Below are 22131 nucleotides of genomic sequence, written 5' to 3'. Positions count from 1 at the left end.
AATTTTTTGTAATTAACAATAAAAAAAATTGCGACGAAAATTAATGGCATTTTAGTAGCAGAGAGATGAAATGTTAAAGAAAAATATTATTTTAGTTATTTTTTAAAGTCATAATATTATGAGAAACAAACAAAACAAAGTTGTACATTTTGGAAAATTAGGTTGGGGAAAAAATTATATGATGGAAATAAAGTGAAAATACATATAAAGATAAAGTCATATTATAATGAGGAAACATTTCAGAAAATTTTGGAAAAATAATTGAAAAATTTAAAAAAACAAACAGCAAAAATCGGGGAAAAACAGCAACGTTGATAATAAAAGGCTTTTTCATTTATAATCAAAAAGCTGAGATGCAGTTTTTTCTTGAAATATATAGAATTTCTTAGCATATGCTTTACAAAATATCAAAGAAGCCCTTGTATCCATTTTTCACCATGTGGCCCTCACTGGAAAAAGTTTGGACGCCTCTGCTTTAGGTGCTGAAGTCTCACGTCACACATATATTTTTCCCCAAATTACGGTTGAACTCTGAATTTTATGACTGCCAAAGTATTTTAAAGTTAAATGTTAGGTGCCTTGCATATGATCACAGCATAAATGAGTGCCTACGAGGATAAAAAGTATCAAATCAAGGCTTAAACACCTTAAACACTCATCCATAGCTGCCTCAATGCATGGCGGCAAGTTGTGGCAGAGATCATGTTAATGAATCACATGTAAATCCCTTTAATTGTCTTTTAATTCATGATTTACAATTATGATTACTTTCCTGCGTATCGCTAATAAAAAGGTTTGATGTTGCAACAACTGTGAAATGTTAAAACAAGACAGGGTGCAAGCCGCAGTAAAACTTTCACCATTTGTCAGAAAACCTCAGAGTGGTAATGTGATCCCAGAACAACAGGAGAGATGCTCCAAACCCATTTTTGTACTAAATCACTGACTCGGTTTGCTGAGACACGGCAGAGACAAAGCCAGCGCCTCATAGGTGATGACAGGGGATAATGATTATTTGGAAGATGATAGAGCGACGGTGGCGGTTTATTCAAAAGACGAGAGAGCCAAGAATGACTGAGTTAAGTTGGCGGGGGAATCAGTGCAATTTCGGAAAGGCCATTAGCTTCCAGTAGTTGGGAGCATGTGACTTTCAGTAGAGACACTTAGCAGCTGGATAAAAATACTGGCATTTTGGAAACTGAGAACAGGTCTACATTTGCTGTAATTATAGCCCGTGTGTTTATTTACCTAAGCTGCAAAGAGGATGGGGCGTTAATTGAAAGCCAGCAATAATTGAAGATAGGTTGTTTTTTCTAACACTCATATATGTAACAACTTCTTTTTTTAAACCTTAATATTGATTTGGAGCGCATGAGAAAGAAAAAATGTATCACTCTTTGACCACATGGTCATTCATGAACATATATATTGCACAGCAGAACCAATGTTGTAATACCGGAAAGGAGCAAACTGCCCAGTCAGCATAAATAGCGCTGATGATCATTGTGAATAGTATGGCAAGTGTAACACGCATGAGTTTCGCACCAAGAACTGAGTGGCGCAACAATCATTTTAGAGCGCATACAGAGGTAGATAACGCTGCTGGATGCAGCTGCTGTTATCTTGTCCAGCGTGAAGTCAATTCTGTGCTATGGATGCAAAACATGGAAGGTACAGACATTCTGGAACACCTGTCTGAGGCGCATCTACAGCATCCCATGGCCAGAGAAGATTCGAAATGAAAATCTGTCGGAGGCAGCAATCTAGGAATTGGATCGGACAGCCCGAATAGAGACATTAATTAAATTTACGATATGCACATTTGTTATAAGTGTATACACTGACACGTATGTACTAGTATACGGTTGGTGTACAAGCATGTGGCGACTACAGGTTTGTAATATGTTGGCCCTTGTACGTGGCTAAACCAAAATATTAGATGCGCTGCTCAGTATGATGCAGTGCCATCGTACCCCGCTGCAAACCACGACAGTAATAAACATACTGTATTATTACACAAATGCCTCACTAAAAGGAGCATTATCATTGCACTAAAAAAAAAGCATGCGTCAATGTCTTGCTGTTTTTCTTTGTCAGTCAGGTCAGCACATGTGGATACATTTTTCCAAGTTTCAAGTTTTTTCACGAGCATTACATAACAAACGATGTGCTGCTCTTGATTTCATGGGAACTTAATGGTGTACATGAAACTGCTTAGAAACCTTTGAAACGACTTTCTCTACACGCTGTATATTTGTGAGGGATTTAACAGTCAGGAGGGTGACTAATTCCTTGCCTCCAGCTATTCACACTGATCTGTCCTCACACACTGATTTATGCTGCATCCATATATTTTCCATGAAAACGTTCAACTATTTTTTAAATCTGATTTTGTTTTGTCTGTCTCGTCTTTCACGCTGTCAGCTCGTCCACACAACTGTCTTCTCAGGGTGGCTTTCCTTTCTTTAATAGGGAAAAATATAATACATCATTGTAGCAGTACAATGTGAGGCATGTATCTCCACATTTTGGTTTTAAACAAAAAACAACAAAAAAGTGGATCTGAAAAACAAAGAAAAGTAACTGTTGGTTTTTGTTTTCTTTTCTTATGATAAATGGATTTATGTGCTTTTTTTTTAACAGTGACAATACTGGTATGATATGAATGAAATAATAGCTATTAGTGTTTTAGTGTTGGTATACAGCAGGGGTCACCAATGTTTTTTCTTGTGAGAGCTACTTTTAGAAAATGAAAATGGCCACAAGCTACTCATTTTTGTAGAAATGATTTTCATACCTTATTTCAACCCAAACAAATCAAATATGCTTGTTTTACCAAAACATTCACAAAATGCTGGCATCCACAACTCACATTTTATGTTTCAGAATACATTTCTTTCTAGTGTTCTCACATTAATAACTGAAAACCTGAATGAAAAGCAGGCCTGTGGGCGCCTCATGTGGTCGTGGGGGGCTATCTGGTGCCCGCGGGCACTGTGTTGGTGAACCCTGGTATACAGTAACATCCACTGTATATCAATTCCAATTCCAATGCAGTGTTTTAAGTGACATTTAAACATTTTGAACTGTCACACAAGTACAAAAAGTAGTTAACCACTGCGTGATAAAACTAAAGAAAAGTAAACTACGGTATTTTCCGGACAATAAGTTGCACTTTTTTCATGGTTTGGCTGGTCCTGCAACTTGTACTCTGGAGCGACTTATATATGTTTGTTTTTCACACTGACAGCGTGACCTTAGGCTTGTGTGCCAGTATCTGCTACTCCTATCACTCTAGTACCACGGAAAATTTACAATGTAAACATAAACTTATCAAGACAACTGAGGTGCTAGCCACACGGAAAAGTTTTCAAGGTGAAAACGGCAAAGTGTGGATGAGAGCCTCAAAGGATTTTATCCTTTGAGGTGTTCTGGGTGACCTGAAACGCTACATTTTGAAAGCGGCTTCCAGAGAGGGAAAATCTGACAACGCCGGCTTGTCGTGTATACAGGCAATATGACAACGATGACGTCACCGACCCACCACCGCCTCGTCGTCGCTGTCACATGACCAGAAGTGAGCTCTGATGACAAGCCAACATAATATCTGAATATTTCGACGTACATGACTCGCCTCAGTCGACATTCTCCTGACATTTTGTTGTGTTATACTCCATAATGACTCGCAGGAGTAATTCCACTTCTCGTAAGCGGAAGACGACAGACTTATGCGCATCCGTTCTTTCTTCTTCTATGGTTTGGAGTGTCACGGAGTTCTGTCTGCATGCCTGTTCATACCTGTTCATAAAGACAACTGAGAAAGACGGAACACAAACGCCCCCAAAAAGAAAAACATATTCTGCAGATTACAAGCTGCAAGTAGTGAAAAATGCCGCCAAAAACGGTAATCGAGCAGCAGAAGGAAAGTTTGGAGTGAACAGGAAACTTGTGATGGACTGGTGAAAAGCGGAGGATACTCTAACTGCAATGAAGAAAGCAAAAAAAACTACAGTAGTAGCAGGCTAAACGCTAGATGGCCACAAATGAGTGTTGCCGGGAGAGGCTTGTCAACAGTGCAGTTACGTCTCCACAACCAGGTAGGTTGCCAAGGCGATGAATATAGATGACTTTGCAGGTTTTTAGGCTATAGTTATCTGAACAACTATTAATGAGCCTCTGAGGAGACTGAGGTCCTTTGGTGTGTGCAGGATTCTTTTACGGACCTTTTATGACTCTGTGGTGGCCTCAGCCATCTTCTATGCTGTGGGCTGCTGGAGAGGGGGCAGCACGGACAGGGACAGGAGCAGGATCAATAGGCTGATCAGGAGAGCGAGCTCTGTCCTGGACAGTCCTCTGGACTCCGTGGAGGAAGTGGGGGAGAGAAGGATGTTGGCTAAGCTGACGTCCATCATGGACAACACCTCTCACCCGCTACATGATACTGTTGTTTCCCTTAGCAGCTCCTTCAGCAGCAGACTGTTACACCCACGGTGTAAGAAGGAGAGGTTCCGCAGGTCCTTCATACCGACCGCTATCAGGCTCTACAACACCTGCACCACCTGAACCATGTTGTAGTCAATATGTATTCTTTACACTGTATTCTTTACTTGCGTATCATGCTTGCTGCTGTAACAAGTGAATTTCCCCGCTGTGGGATAAATAAAGTACTAATACAATATGTTATGCTACCATACCACCTATTCGCGTTACGTTAACATACTCCTATTTAGCCTTTTGTTCTCAATTTTATTGTTATTACTATAGCTTGTCTTTCAAGACGAAATGTCTGTTCTCAGTCTCTGATTTTATACAATAAATTTCCCCCCCAGAACGTTTTCCTCTTCATTGTGCATTTTTGACTGGCGCGACTTATACTCCGGACACTTTTTAGGCATATTTTTCCAGAATATTTTGGCCACCACTCCAAAATATCCAAATTTTCAAGTAACAACATAACATGAGAGGTGTCTGGTCTGGTTCACCAACATTATATACCACCAAAGTAGATAAAACTGAATTATCATGGCAATAACAAAGGCGGTGTTCTTCTAACATCATTTTGAAGCTGTTATTTTGTGGCATACTGGGGCTTTAAGATGTTATCATTAGGCATGTGTAGTTCTTGTCTATTTTTCCAAACCTGCAAAGAATGACTGGTCGCCATTTCACTTCTATTTGGTTAGAACTGGCACTATCAGTCCCTGCATCAGACCTGTGTCGTATCACTCGTGGGTGTTTTATGTCATTTACCAGCGCAGGTGTCGGCAGACATGTTGAAGCTGCAGCTTATCAACATGTATAGAAGGTGACAGAACCTTTCTTTGCCTGCTTTGGTAAGCTGCTTCATGTCACTGGAGCTTCCTTTATTGCAGCATCAGCATCACATCTGCTATTAAATAATATCTGACAGTGAATGCAGTGAGTCAGTGAGGAGTTGTTGCTTGTGATTGTGAAGTGACACCAGCTCACACAGACAGTAAGTCCACGCCCATTTGGTCATTCTGTTTGGGGGGAAAACAGAAGCAATTCCTCACAAGTGGGAGGGGTCATACTGTAGTGTCCTGCTTCTTTACTGCACTATATGTTTTGTACGTGCTTGTTTTGGTGGTCAGTGCCGAAAATCCAGTCTGGGGCTGGCAGCAACGTCTTCAATGCCATTGTGTAAAGTTCCGAATAGTTGCTTTTCACTTTTATACAAAATGACGGAACAACAAACTCCTCCCGGCACTCAGCACGCCTGGAAACTACAAATGTATATTTTTAGTAAAGTCTGTCATAATTTTGGTTGAATTTAGCTTTCTTGCCTCTCCATTGTCCACTTTTGTCTGGGATTTTGTTTCAGCAGCCTCAGTGAAAAGCTTGCTAATGTAGTTTGTCTCTTAATGGATGCACTACTGGTTAACTTTGACCCCCAGGGGACGACAGAGTAGATAAATTGATTGTATATTATTGTTACATAAAAAAGCCCTTTATATCCTAAATGAATATACAATTTACATTTCATTCTATCTGGTTATTTACAAAAACAAAAAAAAAAATCAAATATAATTAAAAAGGTGCTTGTCTATTGAATTTTTTATTCCATCTGTAAATGTTTTGCATCCACTATACACTATACATACACTATATGCTTATATTTTTATTTTACTGTATCTCATCTGCTGTCTTCCCAGAGTCTGCAAGACGCTCCAGCACTTCTCTTTTCTTGTTTTTTTTTTTTAAATCATTGCTTGTTTAAGCTTAATTGCAATGACTCGGGAGCTCGACACCGTGTTTATTATTCCACCACAGAAATTTCCCCCCAGACATTTCCATCCGCCCTCCGCCTTGGCCTTATCTGTGTGATGCATCTGCCACCGTTTAACCGCCTTTTTGTCTCTTTGTAGATCTAACTTCAAATGTGTTTGCTTTCATTTCCCAAGGTCATCCGTCTAATGCTAATGAAGGCCTGGAGATCCGCCCCTGTGATCAGGAAAAGAAATGTGAGAAACTTCGTGCTGGTATTGTTCACTTCCTCTTTTTGTTGCCAATATATGATGACAGGTCAGAGGCCATGGTGTCAAATACTAATGTTTGTCTTCTTGCATGCCCATACAAAGATGTTTTGCTTGATGGTGCCCATGTTTGTCAACCAATCATGCTCAAATTTTACACATATGTGCTTGTCTGACTCATGGGGTCAAGTGTGGGGGTTTAACAACAGCGTCACCATGCTGTATTTGTCAGAAAAATAATAGCACAGGGAGCAGAGCAGGGGTGCGTGTTTTGTGTGTGGCCTTTGGGATGTCCAAACTTTTTCCACCAAGTGCCATGTATAGAAAAATGAAAGGATGCAAGGGCAACTTTGATATTTTGTAAGGCAACACATGTAGATATGATAAGAGGTTATATGTCGATTTCAAGAAAAAAATGCATTTCAGCTTTGTGATGAAGCCTGTCACGATAATGAATAAATCAATGAATCGCACGGTAAATAAAAATGAAGTTGACAATTTTGCTGGCCTCGATAAATTGACATGTGCATGCGCGTTTGTTTTCCTCCTCTCTCTCTACCAAACAGGCTGGATGACAAGAGGTGTCACTCTGTGCATCTGCCTCAACACCAGGGTGCATTGGTTCTCTAGCGGAATGAACGAAGTGAGGAAACCCTCTTGTCAGTCACTCGGTCTCGTCGTTTCCTATATATTGTGATATATGTTAAATGCTACTAAAATGACATTATTTTTGCCCATAATATTACAAGTTTATTATTGTGAAACTGTGACTTTTTTTCCTCATTCGATAGTTTGACTTTATTCTCGTACAATTACAGCTGTTCTTTCCATTTCTGCAGTGTTTTTTATTTTCCAACTATTTCAACTTAAAAAATAACGTCTTTTTTCTTTAATATTTCAACTCCTTGCTACTAAAATGACATTATTTTTCCTCATAATATTATGCGATAATTCTTTTCTAAAATTTTTTTTCTCATTAGAATAAGATTTTTCTCTTAATATTTTCACTCTATTCTGGTAAAAAAAAAAAAAATTTTTGCTGTTTTTCCATTTCTGTTGATTTTTTAAAAATATTATTTTCTCCTTATAAATTTTGTTCTTGTAACAACAACATTATTCCCATAATATTTTAACTTTATAAAAGTTAATATAATAACTTTTTCCCCAGCCTAATTTTCCAAAAATTACAACTTCATTTTTTGTTTTGTTTATTTAAAGGACACTATTTTTCCTCATGATATTACTTCATTCTTGGAAATTACACCTTTTTTGTTATTACATTACAACTTTTTTCTCTTATTATTTTGACTTTATTCTTGTAAAATTACTGCTGATTTGTTTTTTCTTCACGTTTTCTTGTTAAATTATATTTTTTTTATGTGTTGCGGGCCAATAAAAAAACAGTCGCCGGCAGCAAATGGCCCTCGGGTCGGACTTTGGACACCCCTGGCTTACAAAAACACATACATACTGCAAGATTTAAAGACATTAATAAATCATTTTAAAACATATTTAATAATACATCAAATTAAATATCTGTATTCTGTACAAACGTGACAGGTGTGATTATTAATATCTATGCACAAACAGGAGTTCAAAAGGTCCTCATTTGACAATAATCGTGTGTTTTTTTTTAAACACTTTTACATTTTACTTACTTCCACTCAAGTATTTTGAAAGACAGTCTATATAATCTCATCAAATATACAGTTAAGACCCAAATTTTACATACTCTGACAATTTTAATGTGTTGAACCGGTATTGTTTAGCTGGAAATGACACACGAAAGTGGTAAAGAGTGTTGGGAGTTGCATCAAAGGGATATTTACCAAAAATTACTCACTATTTTTTACATTTTGACAAAAAAAATCCACAATGTTTCTCAAGAATGTGTCATAAATATCTGTAACACAACTTCTTACAGTACATTTCCAGCTTTAAAAAAAACATTCAACACAGAAAACTCACCAGAAATCCAAATGTGCACAGGTTCCGAATAATTTGGGCTTAATTGTGTATATTACATATAATATCAAATACTATTTCTCGCAAAAAACATCACAAAATTAGCCACTATTATTTTTATGTATACTTCTTTCTCGGCTATACGTCATCATATTTGTCAGAATAAAAACAAGCAAGGTGGCGTTGTGCAAGACAGGTGATCAATTCCAAAAATGAAAGATAACCATCAGCAGTCGGCACAAAGTATAAATAATACTTTTAATTATATACATTTTACTTAGGGTTTTCCCAGTGCTTCCATGCTGTAGGAATTAGTGATGTGCCGATCGGTACTGAAATATCAATACTCCTGATACCAGCTCTTCACGCTCTAAAATCGATTCTCAAATCAAAATACTTTTCATACTTCTGTCATTTGAGGTAATGTTTGTCTGTAATGTTCTTCTGTGAAACAATGGCCGATCGTAAACGGAGCCATGTGTGAATTGTGAATACATTTTTCTTCTTATAGAAGTTCTTAATAATTGATGGTTTATTTCAATGGTTTTATGATTTGACTTATTTTCTTTTTTTGTTGTTTAAAATACAATTTTCACATATTTTATTTGATTTGGTCCTAAATTTTTTCTGTTGTTTTATATTCGTTTGGCTATATTGTAAATCACCCCGCTACCTCAATATACTTCAGGGTACAAAATAAATCAATCAATTACTGAAATTAATTATTAGTTTATTTAATTTCATAATTTATTCCATTAATAATGTATTTAATAAATTCATTCTGTCTTGTGTTTTCTTTGTTCTTGTGTGTTTAAAATACCATTTTCACATATTTTATATGATTTTGGCTACACTGCAAATCACCCCGCTACCTCAATATAATTCAGGGTTTAAAATAAATCCATCCATCCATTTTCTATGCCGCTCTAGGGTCACGGGGGTATGCTGGAGCCTATCCCAGATGACTTTGGGCGAGAGGCGGGGTACATCTTGGACTGGTCGCCAGCCAATGGCAGGGCACATATAGACAAACAACCATTCACACTCACATTCATACCTACGGACAATTTAGAGTCACCAATTAACCTAACATAAAGAAATATGCACATGTATTACAATAAATCAATCATTTACTTTTAAATTAACAATGCATTTAAACTAAAAATATATTTCATTGATAAATTAATTGAATGTCTTGTATTCTATGCTGTGATATGAAATACACAAATTTTAAAAATTTACCAGACACAGGTGAATTTGCACAAAGTATCAGTATCGCCGATACCGGCCTGACTTTTACTCAGTATCTGATCGGAAACGAAATCAGTGGTATCGCACATCACTAGCAGGAGTACAGCTTATGAGCATGAAAACGTCCTAAATGTTAGTTTAGGCGGGTTATTGCCTTTAGGGCTGTGACTGGCCGTGCTACAACCTTCTCGCAGAGAAGAATAAGTCCATGCAAAACATTTTTCACCTTTCTCCATCACAAGCTGGAATGAGTGCTAAAACACATGAAAAACCTCCACGCTAAGCACATACTGCACAGACCACATGTGGAAAACATTTGAAAACAGTCACTAATTAGGTGTCACAAGCAGGAATCTTTTGTACCTTCTTCAGATATTTGAGATGAAATTTTGTGTCTAGCCCAGCACAAAAAAGGGAACTACTGCACATTAGTCACGGAGCTGAAATAACACGTCCTTCCAAAAAAAGTGCTGTCCAATAGAGTCCAAAACAAAGACAGCTCACAGCAGTATCACATTCACTGCTGCTTCTACTGACCACAAGCCCTTGAATCAGCTTGTCCCAAAAAATATTATTCCTCACGTCTGAGCTCATCTACTTCAACTGGAAAGCGATCCAAATTTGATTGTCACAAGGTGGCCCAAAATAGTGAAGGATGTCTTTTCCCGTCACAGACACTTGAGTCACAAAGAAATGGGTCATTGATGTGGGAATAATATCAGTATTTTCAACACAATAACAAAACCAGATCTTATTGTTGGAGATGTGTGAGGTAGCTCAGGGTCACAAGGCCTAATTTCACAATCGTCGATACCTCCGCCAAGCTTAAAGGCAAAGTACAGTAGAACCACAGTTAGCGTCCGCCCCAGTTTGCACGTTTTTCAGTAAACGTCGAAAATTTACGGCAGAATTTTGGCCTCGGTGTACGTGCACGTTCCGGTTAGCGTACAATACGGCGCACGTCTTGTCGTGTTATTAATACACTGTGTGAGTCCAACTATGTTCTTTAGGTATTTTTATCACAAAATGCCCTTAGCTTCAAACAAAGAAGCTAGCTTGCTAACGTGGTAAGCAGAACCGGAAGTCAGCTACAGTATGTTGCCTGTACAAAACAATTCTAACTGCATATAAATGATGGATGAAAGGGATAAATGAATTTTTAAAGTTACTTTTACCATCACTGAAAACACGATTCTTGATGTGAGCATTTCCAAAGACACGATGCGGCAGCGAGACCCAGCACGGACACCATCTTCCTGTTTTGTCTTGAGTTATTTCTTGAATTCAATTCAGTTCAATGGTGTTTTTCACCATATTTATCAAAATGCTGGCACTTGAAAGTTTCTGCGGGTCCATTCTGGGTTATTGAGGTGAGAAACACCAATGAAGTGTTGGAACACTCACATTAAGAATCATGTATTCAATAAAGGTAAAAAAAAAACCTTCAATGTTCATTTATCCCTTTCTTTCATCAGTCATATGTATTTACATGCATTTGGAATTGTTTACTGCATGTAAAGCTATAATTGTAAAACTATAAAGATGAGTTTTGGCTTTCTGGAACGGACTCATTGGATTTTCAGGATATTCATTCTTATGGGAAAAATTGATTCAGTTAGAGTCCGTTTTGGTTAGAGTTGGACCTTCTGGAACAAAATTAATGACGCCAGCCAAGGTTCCACTGTATTTGATTGAAATGAAACTTTACAGATGAGATGATAACATTTTGGTGCAAATTTGGACAGAGGACATAGATTTTCTGTGATCTACTGAGTGACCATGGAACAGTTTTCCCCTTGCTCCACAATACAAATAAACAAGGAAGTGGCTTGCTAAACAACAATTTAGCAAACAAACAAATACAGTGGAACGAGAATTGACTCTGGTATATGAAACAAAGGAAACGTCCTCCACAGTCTGAATTCAAACGCTAGTGTTCCGTCCTTCTCATGCTAATGTCTGAACCAGGAAGTAGCCTACTAATTAGCAAACAGGGTGACAAAAAAAACGCACAAATTTGGAACCTTACCTTTTCCTTTTTTGAGTAACAATGGAATGGTGGATTATTGTAAGGTACTTGAGAAAGCAGCCTGCTAGCTAACACACAGCCCCTGAATCAAAACATGCTAATGTCCCTTTGTCCTTTGTTATCCTCTTTAAACCGGGAAGTAGCTTGCTAACTAATAAACAAACCAACACAAATTTGGTGCTATTTTTTTTTGGTACGATTTTTTTCCCTTCTGTTACATCAGTGCTTTTCAACAGTGGGGTGGGTCCTCCTGGGGTGGCGCAGTGAACTGTCGGGGGGGGCGTGAGAGGCAGGGAGGACTTTCAATATTAGTGTAGACCTGCCAACATGTGCTGGCACTGCTCTCCATTTTGTTGCATTTCCCTGGTTTCATATTTCGAGTTCAGTCTGTACAGTACAGATAAATAGATATGATCTATTTCTCAATAGTATTTCAAATCGCGGGGGCGCGAAAACATTTCTGCCCGCCATTGGGGGCATGGCAGAAAATAATTGAGAACCACTGTGTTACAGGAATTTATTTACTTTATTTATTAATTTAATTTATTTATTTTGGTACGGTTCTTTCCTCCCTGGACTCAAAAATAGCACGGTCCCTTCGTCTTACGTCATCGACCATAAACTTGGAGGTTGCTTTCTAACTGATAAACAGATAAACAAGCACAAATTCTGCTGTTACAGGAATGAATTCTCTTTTTGTTGTGTGACTTATGAAGCGCCTTAAATCCCGGCGTATACGTTACCACACGCACGGGCTCCGCAAGTTTTGGGAAATTTGTTGGCCCTAGCCAGCATGTAGAGGAAAAGGGTTTGCAAGCGTGTCGTACTTATGGAGCGAGTGATTCGTGACACCCACGGAAAGGTGCATTAATGTCGGATATGCTATTTGAGCAGCCGCCGCGCGTCCACCGAGGTCTGGAGAACCACAGTGTTGGCCGGGAGAAGCCGCCCGCGGTGGCAAGGCAGAGCGCATTAATGTCGGATACACTATGTGAGCAGCCGCCGTGCGTCCACGGAGGTCGGGAGAACCAGAGTGTACAGCTGGAGGAGTCGCCCGCCACTCAATGTACTTTGAAACTTGCGCCACACTCACTCGTCCTCTGCCTTGTCCTTGCAACCTGGCTGCGTGCACACAGAAAATAATTTGCATCCCAATTTTCTTTCTACGGGCTTTGCGTGCTGTCTGCTAGTTTGAAAATGCGTGCGGGCCACAAGCGTGTCTCTTTTGCGATTTTCCCCATTTTTGCACGTAGCCAGCACGTAGAACTACGTATGTCGGGATGTAAGGCCCGCTTTACCAGTGCACCAAATCGGAAATGTTATGATCCCTTTGTCGATCTTATGGCATCCACCATAAACCAGGAAGTGGTGCGCAATGTAATAATAAAGTGCACACGAAAAACAAAACTAGGCTCACTTTTCTTTTCTCTTTTTGCTGTTTGACTCATGAAGGAACCGTTGAATCAGAAACGGTGCACTTCTGTGAACCAGGAAGTGGCCTGCTCACTGTTCAACCTTGGTGGAGGTCTTGGCCCTATTGTAGTTTATCATTTGTCTTCGAGTGTAGTCAAAGTTGGGGAAAAAAATCAGTTTGTAGATGATGTACTGTACCTCAGGGTGCTTGAGTTGGTTGAAACCTTAATGGGGCATTCATTGAAATACTTGGAAATTCAACATCCTGGACCTTCTTGCTGTGAGCAACAGCTGCTCAAGTGTTCATTGTTTGTGTTGTTTTTCTTGACTGATTGACAGTTCCTGTGTTGAACTCGCACTCTGTGGAGGGTGAAGTCAGATGCATTTCTCCTGCACCGTTTCAGTGCCGAGTGACACCTGTAATGCTGGGTCCTTCACTGGGGAGTCCTGGGGGTCCTTAAACACATCGGTCCCCTCCCTGCCCTGCTCGCAAGTCTTAGTCACCTGCAAGTGTCTCCACGATGAAGACCAGGAGAGCTTCTCTTCTTTGTGATAGCCACTACCAAGGTGTGCCTCCTTTACCTGGGGGAGGTACAAGAAAGTCTGGCAGGTGATATCCCGAACTTCCAGTGAGTTCGAGTCCTGCTTGGAGGAGCACTGAGCAGCGGCGTCCTTGCAGCGTAAGCTTCCGTTGGTCTGCTGCCTGCTCCTGGCGCCCATCTTGCAGAAGAGGCACTTGATGTTCTCCACCAGCTGGAGGAGGACGGCCTTGCGCAGCAGGATGTAGATCCAGGGGTCCAGGATGGGGTTAAAGGAGGCAAAGCGAATGGCCGTCAGGTCTGGGTTCTTGTCCAAGCGCAGCTCCACTGGGGGCTTGTAGAGCTGGTTCAAAAACACTTGAGCCTGCAAAGACAGGATGGTGTGTAATAAGGTTGCATGCAACTACAGGGGAGCTGGAGCCTATCCCAGCTGACTTTTGGGCATAAAGCGGGGTGCATCCTGGGCTGGTCTCCAATCAATCATTTTATTCAGGATTCCGTTGTAAGACATATCTCATAATCCTAATAGTGTTGTTTTTGTACACATTTTCTATAATTGATCTGACTTCCAGTTCTTGCCGACTGGCCCTGTCCTTTCTCTGCAGTTTGGTGCGGCATAAAATGAGCCTGGCATGATTTAAAGGCCACGTTTGCATACCATATATTAATTCTGCTCAGAAAAGTGGTCCCACAAACACAAAAATTTCAGTTTCAAGTTTTTCACTTACTTGTTTGTGTGTCCTTGATCATTTATTATTGTATATGTTATTGTGCTGTTATAATAAATTACTTACAAGGGGAAAAGTGTGGTGAAAAAAAGCTCAGCTTTCTTTCTTGCAGAGTGGTGTTGCAGTTGTTAAAGAAAATTAATGTGTCTTATAATTCTTTTGGATCCTCCACACAGTAGAGAAAGGACGGGGAGTGTTGGCAGGAAGCCAACACCTTTGGACTAATTTGCTTAGGCCAGGGGTGTGCAAAGTGCGGCCGCAGCACATTGTACAAATAAAATTAAACCAAAGAACCCAGCAAAACAAACATTTGTCTTTAAATACATATGGGGTTGTTTTTTAAGCCTTTTTACAAAATAATAAAATATATATATATCTCAGCATGGCCCCCTGCATACTTTAATTTCCAGCATGCGGCCCTTGATGGAAAAAGTTTGACACCCCTGGCTTAGTCTGTTGACGTGACTTCCTGTTCCTGCCAACTTTCCCTGTCCTTTCTCCACTGCTTGGAGTAGTGATGCAAAGCGTGCACTAATTCTAGGAAATGCACCAATTCTGCCTAGCAACAAGTGTTTGTTAGTATATTTTTGCTATGTTCACTATGCATAGTGATGGGTTCTGAGAGTGGAAATGTGTGCAAATGCATGTACGGCATGTTCTTGATCATTTAGTCATATATTCAAAAGTTTAGATACATTTTCTCATGCTCTTGGATGAGGTCTGTCACAACTTTTGACTAGTACTATATTGTTAAACATAATTATTTCTACACTGCAATGGTTACATTTTGTAATAAGTGTGCCTTCAGTATCTCTCTTTTAATGTATTTATGCTGATTTTCAGTGTTCTGAAACAAATGAATGAAGCTAAAAGTGGACAGTTTGGCATTTTTACACAATAAAAGCCATAATATGATAGGAATATATTTGATAGCCAAAACAACATCGTGCGTAAAATGTGCGTAAAAGCCAACTTACAACCAGTGGGATGGAGCAGATGAGCACCACCGCCGAGGTGCCTATGAGCAGGATGACCATCTGGATCTCTGCCCCAGCCAGACGGCCGAAACTGCGCCCCCTTCTGCGCGGATCCACGTCGCGTCCCAGGTCTGTCCCCAGCGACGTCCTGCGCACGTATCGCCGGTGCATGCGTATGAGAGCTCCGCACACCAGCACGTTACACAGCACCGTGGCCAAGATGAGCACCGAGCTGAAGCCGGCGTACATGAAGTTAAACGCCGCGTCGCTCGTCTTGTTGCTCCGCCACTCCAAGAAGCACCACGTCTGCGGGTACTGCTTCTGGACTCTACCGAAACCTGCCATGGGCAGCGCGCAGAAGAACGCATTGGACACGTAGATAGCCAGGAGGGTCAGCCCGGCCAGTTTCTGGTCCACATAGTCATTGTAAAAGTAGGCATGGTTGATAGCCATGTATCTCTCCACGGACATGGCGCAGATGATGCTGAGGCCAGCCAAGGAGAAGAAGATCATGGTGAAGCCGAAGTACTGGCACAGAGGCTCCCCTCCCGGCCAGGACCCCTTCACGTAGGTGGCGATGGTGACTGGGCTGGCCAGCAGCGTGCCGAGGAGGTCGGTGACGGCCAGGCCGCACACCAGCGTGTAGAACGTGGTCTCCTTCTGCTCTTTGCGGGACTTACACAGGACCACGATGGCGATGACGTTCCCCACCACCCCGAACATGAACATGATGGACGGGATAGTGGGGATCATGGTGTGCCCCGTCATGGACTGCTCACCCACGGTGGTCTCCATTATCCACAAGCAGTCTTAGAATTCACAGGACATTAACTTTCTGTACACGCCAGAACACCCACTCCTGCAGTGGACATTTATCTTGCCGGGACAGCATTGTTTGGAAAAAAAGTCCAATAGAAGCTCAAAGTTGCACTAAAAGAGGAGAACATCCGTTGTCTGAGCGGGACTGAGAGATGAATACGAGCACCAGACTGCCGCGGTTCCTCTTCTTCATTCAAACCTTCCAGTCCCTCCCACAGCCTTCAAGCCAAAACATTAGGAACCCCTCCCACATTATTGCACGCTTCTATTTGGACACTTTTGAATAGGTGTTAACATAAACTTAAATGTTGGTGTCAGGAACCTATAGTAACATGTACAAATTACACGAATAGTATACATTCAAACATCTAATTATAATTTTCAATCATAAAAAGTGCTGAAAATCATCAACTTGTAATTTGAAGTAAAAGGCTGTAAAACCTGTGCGTAATTGTTGTCAAGTGTTTTTGTTGGCTGTGCAGCTGCAGCTCAATGAATTAGAATATGTAAAAAAAGAAACTAATTAAAGGCGCCAATATGAGATTTTACAGTTCATTTGAGGGTTAGCACATGAATCGGTACTTTAATATATTCAACTTTTTGATAGTTTTTCAACTTTTATGAGAAAGAAAAAAATTGAGCATACATTCTTGAATCTATAGAATTTCACTTCTTAAATTATACTACTGAAATAAAGTCACTTTATAAGACGGTATATGGAGACTTGGATGCATGAGATGGAGCATTGTCCTGCATAAATATCAGGGTCTTCTTGAAAGATGTGTCACTGTGTGAAAAAGGTGGCAGTAGGTTTGAGAGTTGAGTTTTAGTCCATCTTCACCCTGAAAAGGCCCAACAAGCTCATCTTTTAATAATTCCAGCCCTTACCAGTACCCAACCTCCACCTTGCTGGCGTCTGAGTTGGGGTGGAGCTTTCTGCCCATTGCTGATGCAGCCAAGGGCTCACCCCTCTGGTCCATCAAGTCACTCTCATCTCATCAGTCCATAAAACTTTTGAAAAATGTGTCTTCAGATATTTCTTGGCCAAGTCATAGCCTTTAAACTTGTGTGTCTTGTTCAGTGATGGTGGGGTTTCAGCCTTTCTTACCTTGGCCATGTCTCTGAGCTCTGAACACCATGTAGCGTACTTGTGGACACTACAGGTAGATTACAGTTCTGGAGTATGCCAGCACTGGAGGATAATGGATTCCTGGGAGCCTCATGTTTGATTTTTCTCAAATATGTGGCAGTTAATTTGCATGTTTTTCACGTTTCTTGCGACCCTTTTGTGTACTTGCAACCAAAATGAGAATATGGTCAAAATACTGACTTGCCGAATAATTGCGCACACAGTGTACTGAAAAGCGTCTGTTTGAAACCAGCTAAGCAAACTTTTATCTTGTTTAAAGGCGAAATAAATAGATTTTAGTTCCTACATCGACAGAGTAAACAGACAGCATAAAACTAAAAAAAAATGCTCCAGAAAATCTTTTTTTTCACTGTGCCACACTTGGAAAACCTCTGTTCTACTGGACTTGTTGTCACACCGAACACTACACAGTGAATGACCTACATTTGCTCGTCTCACATAATGAGATACATCTGACGTCTGCTTTATTTATTCACTCATTCCTGACATCATTTTAGCCACAACTGCCTCATTGACTGCAGGTGAAGGGCTAGACGTTTCTTGTATGTGGCCATGCCCTCATAAATAAACTACCTCAGTCATCTATGCCACTACGCCAGGGGTCCTCAACAGGCGGCCCGCCAATGCTTCTCATTTGGCCCGCCAAACATGATCTAAATAATGTGCACCTTTCATTCTAACTACAAGTGCTTGTTCATGCAGTACTTCTTCCGCTCTGCAGGGGACAACAGCAAGGCGCACGAGTCACAATGAAGCAGCTCGCAAGTCGCATTTAAACAAATACGGTGTTATCCACTCAAAAGAACTGTAGGCACCAAAATTTGGACCCATGCAAGACTGTGGATGTTAGTGGCTTGCTGCAGTACAGGTAACATGAGTCTGTTAACACTGACAAAGGTAAATATAGTTTGATGTAGTTGGCGATGCAAAAACCAATCCAATGTAGGTCAATACATGCTAAGCTATATGAACAAACATCTTAAGCTTTGTGTTACAGGTGACAAAGCAAATTAGTGCAATATGTAATAATATATCTCATTAATAATGAATTAATTTCATTTTCACAATATCTAGAGGGCCAATAAAAAAAAAAAACAAGCTCCCAAAAATGGCCCTGTGCTGCACTATGGACACCCCTGCAGTAGTCTCAGTACACTGTCAGGCAAAATAGTAATGAAGACACTACATTACGGGAAAGCTGCAGTACTTTTTGTCTAATTTGTTTTTAACATCAGCAAAAAGCAGGGAACATTAGGTACAGTGGCTGAGTAGTTCAAAAAATCAAGTGTTCTGTTCAAGAAAATAGTGAATTATGACTGTTTGCCATAACGTTCAACTTAGTTACAAATGTATTTGTGTAACTTTAATATTTTAGTCCCTTTTATTGTATTTTTTGTTTTCGGTGGCCGAGAAGTATAAACAAAAATACAAAAACAAAAACACTTCTACTTTTACAAACTGAACAATTTTACATTTGGAAAACTAAATTACCAAATGGATGTTTGTGACATTATCGATGTAAATGGTCAAACATGCAAACTTGCACGATGACACAAACAAATGGTCAGCTCTCACTTACATCCGCACATGCAAAAACTAGAGTGGACCTTAAGGGTAAAGAAATACTTCCACAGTAGGACACAAGGAAAAAAATGTAGCAAGCCTTTTTACACCATGCCATCTGCAGGATGTGTTGGGGCACTGCCCCACTTTCCTAATACCAGAGTACAGTAATCCCTCGTTTATTGCGGTTCATTGGTTCATCCAGACTCGAGTGTGATAAGCGAATTTCCGCGGAGTTGGATTCCTTTATTTATAATATTTTTGTAGTTTGAGCACATAGAAACCTGTTTACAACCTTTTAAATACGATTTAACATTGTTAGAGCCCTCTAGACATGAAATAACACCCCTATATTCATCTTTACACTTGTATTATCCAATATAGTAGACATAATCAGAGAAAACAAGCCATTTAAGACATAAATAAGACTCACATTCACGAGTGTGTTGCTGTAAATGTGTTCCAAACATGTGGAGGTCAGGAAGTGACGACGGGTGTTCAGAGTTGAGTGGATTACGGTTGCAGCAGTAGCCCATATTATTATATTATTAAGTGTGGTGTTAGTAACATTGCTGACACCACTGACACCTAGTGACCAGTGTAAAATACTACATAGCACCAACTAATATACAATACAAATATATACTGTATTTATAGTTTAGTTTATTTAGCCATTTCTATGGTTAAAAATGCTTAATTTAGGCAAAAAATACGTAAATGTGCTTAAATATGCATTTTTTTGGACTAATATCCAACCACGAAACAGCATGATTGATTATTTAATATGTTTTTGAAAAACCATGATAGATTGAAGACGCAAAATCTGAACCGCAATATGGCAAGGGACGACTGTATTTGTGTACTTCCTGACATGGACTCGACAGTGCTGGTGTGGAAAGAGTACTTTAGACTCGGAGACCCAGACCTTGACTCTTATTACTTGACGTCATCAAGCTCTTAAAAAAACACACTTGTTGTGTTCTTTGTTGCCCGGTTGAAAACAGGGGGAAAAGCATGTGGGACGATGCACTTTTAGGGGAAAATATCTTCCATTAAGGTGTAGGCGACATACAAACTGTGTTGCGTAACATGGGAGTACTCATGAAATATCATATGAAGTCAGAATGCTGTGTATGTACTGTATGTCTGTCTTGTTTTGAGCTTTTACAGAATGCACCGAAAGCAGATTTGGCAGATTAGGCCCTCATGAATGTGCTTTTCCTGGATTTGTGTGTTGAAGTCAGATAACCTGCAGCACGCTGGCACTATGCGCTATAGCTGCAAAATAAGCAGTGTTCCTGTCAATACTTGCTACTTTTGTTTCTTTGGGAGCATAGAAAGGAAACATCGCGTTTTGTTTAATTCCTGCCCCAAACAATGACTGCATTGTATCACGCTGGCACAACGGTTTATTGCAAAAAACGAGCGTTTGAAAACCCCAAAAGGTGTTAGCTCCTCCGATGCCGTTTTTTTTTTCCGGTTGCAGCGACTACGTGCACAAATGTGAGTCCACTCCCTGTTTTGGGTGGAAGCTAGGTGTGAACCGTTGCTTTATCACCTGATATCATGTTTTGGCCCCGGGCCTTTTTGATTCGGAAAAAAAACATCATCATCATGCAGACGGAGAGTAAAAAGAAAAAAAATATTATCTGCGCCGGCAAGCACGGACAGGCCCAATTTCCCACTAGGATTTAAGAACGCAACATGTGCAAGTAGGAACCTGCATTTTGAATGTCTGACAGCATTAAAAGCAAGACCAGACGCTCATGTTGAAATAAGCCCTTTAAGCCTCTGATGAGATCATGCTTGAATGGGGAACAAATGGCCGAGTTACTCCCAAAATATTTTACATTCTCAATAGACAAACATTTTGATTACACAGTATTGAGTGATAAAATCTATGAGCAATCTGTCCTATTGTCATGTTAGCAAGCACGCAAAGCACAGTGGCCCATCAGATGGCACTATTTTGATGGTTTTCCCCGTATTTTATATTTAAATTAGGGCTGTCAAAATAGTGTTAAACAAATTTATTTCATTAACTATGTTACATTTTTTTAGCGTAATTAACACACGCGCATCATGTCAAGCCACACCTCTCTGTGATGACCTCAGACTAAGACATAATAGTGTCCCCGCACCGTCACACAGAATTTGATGCTCTTTTATAACTTTTCTGACCTTAACACATCAACAGCAGTGCAATTCCAACACCATGTACTGTAAATATCTCCAGATCACAAATACGTCTCTAGTCTTTCTTATACCTGTATGTGTGGTCAAAATAAAGGGAAAGACAAACAAAAACAGTTCGTGACAATATTAGTCACTAACGTACCTCTTACTGTGGAAAGCACTACACTCAAAACATGTGAATTCAACTTATATTCAACGTGGTGTCTTTGAACGCAACCCATCATTGCTGATGGTAACATGGTTAAAGTGTGATTCAAATGTTGTGCTACTACTAAAGAGACTAGCGTTAGGTACGTAGATTTTCTGACATATGGTATCTTTTATTTGATTTAAAATTTCAGTTCCTTTGGAGCTGTTATTCCATCCGTCCATTTTCTATGCCGCTTATCTTCATTAGGGTCGTGGGGGTATGCCAGAGCCTAGGCCAGCTGACTTTGGCCGAGAGGCGGGGTACACTCTGGGCTGGTCACCAGCCAATCGCAGGGCACATATAGACAAACAACCATTCACATTCACATTCATACCTATGGACAATTTAGAGTCGCCAATCAATCTAACATGCATGTTTTTGGAATGTGGGAGGAAAACGGAGTACCCGGAGAACATGCAAATTCCACACAGAGACGCCCGAGTGGAGATTCGAACCCAAGTCTTCCCGATCTCTTGACAGTGTGGCCAACATGCTACCTGTTAATACATACAAATATATATAAAACTGTCCTGTTATCTTTCTGTTCATAAAATTCAGTAAAAATTGGCATATTTCATACATAACACAATAATAATGCAATGTAAGTAAAATTACATGAATCACCCTTTGATAAGGCATAAAGTAGGTGGAGAGTTGACTGTGGTAGAAGTGTAAAAATACTTAAATTTACCCTTTAACCTTAATGACATGTGATGCCATATTGTCATGACATACTAATAAAACAAGTTCTGTTTGTGGTGCTATGGTCAGCAATGCATCACATTTTGTCTTTTTTGCCATCACTTCTTACCCCCCC

At 40.0% G+C, this 22131-nt stretch overlaps 1 protein-coding gene across 1 annotated transcript; it reads right to left on the bottom strand.

Annotated features, from left to right (window-relative positions):
* Positions 1 to 95: 95 nt before the first annotated feature.
* On the bottom strand, positions 96 to 21493 carry ptger4a (prostaglandin E receptor 4 (subtype EP4) a). Its single transcript, XM_054774115.1, has 2 exons — positions 15397 to 21493; positions 96 to 14055 (listed from the first exon to the last, which is right to left on the bottom strand). The coding sequence occupies exons 1-2, from the start codon at positions 16189 to 16191 to the stop codon at positions 13528 to 13530; spliced, it is 1323 nt and encodes a 440-aa protein (XP_054630090.1). The 5' UTR covers positions 16192 to 21493; the 3' UTR covers positions 96 to 13527.
* Positions 21494 to 22131: the final 638 nt, after the last annotated feature.

Source organism: Dunckerocampus dactyliophorus, chromosome 4, assembly GCF_027744805.1.
Source record: "Dunckerocampus dactyliophorus isolate RoL2022-P2 chromosome 4, RoL_Ddac_1.1, whole genome shotgun sequence".
Lineage (NCBI taxonomy): Eukaryota > Metazoa > Chordata > Actinopteri > Syngnathiformes > Syngnathidae > Dunckerocampus > Dunckerocampus dactyliophorus.
This window is presented reverse-complemented; position numbering and strand designations above follow the sequence as displayed.

Bases quoted from the DNA above. Each gene is read 5' to 3' on its own strand.
- ptger4a (XM_054774115.1), bottom strand. From the start codon at position 16,191: ATGGAGACCACCGTGGGTGAGCAGTCCATGACGGGGCACACCATGATC. The intron at 14,056-15,396 runs GTAAGTTGGCTT...CTGTCTTTGCAG, and splicing joins TCTGCTCCATCCCACTGGTT to GCTCAAGTGTTTTTGAACCA.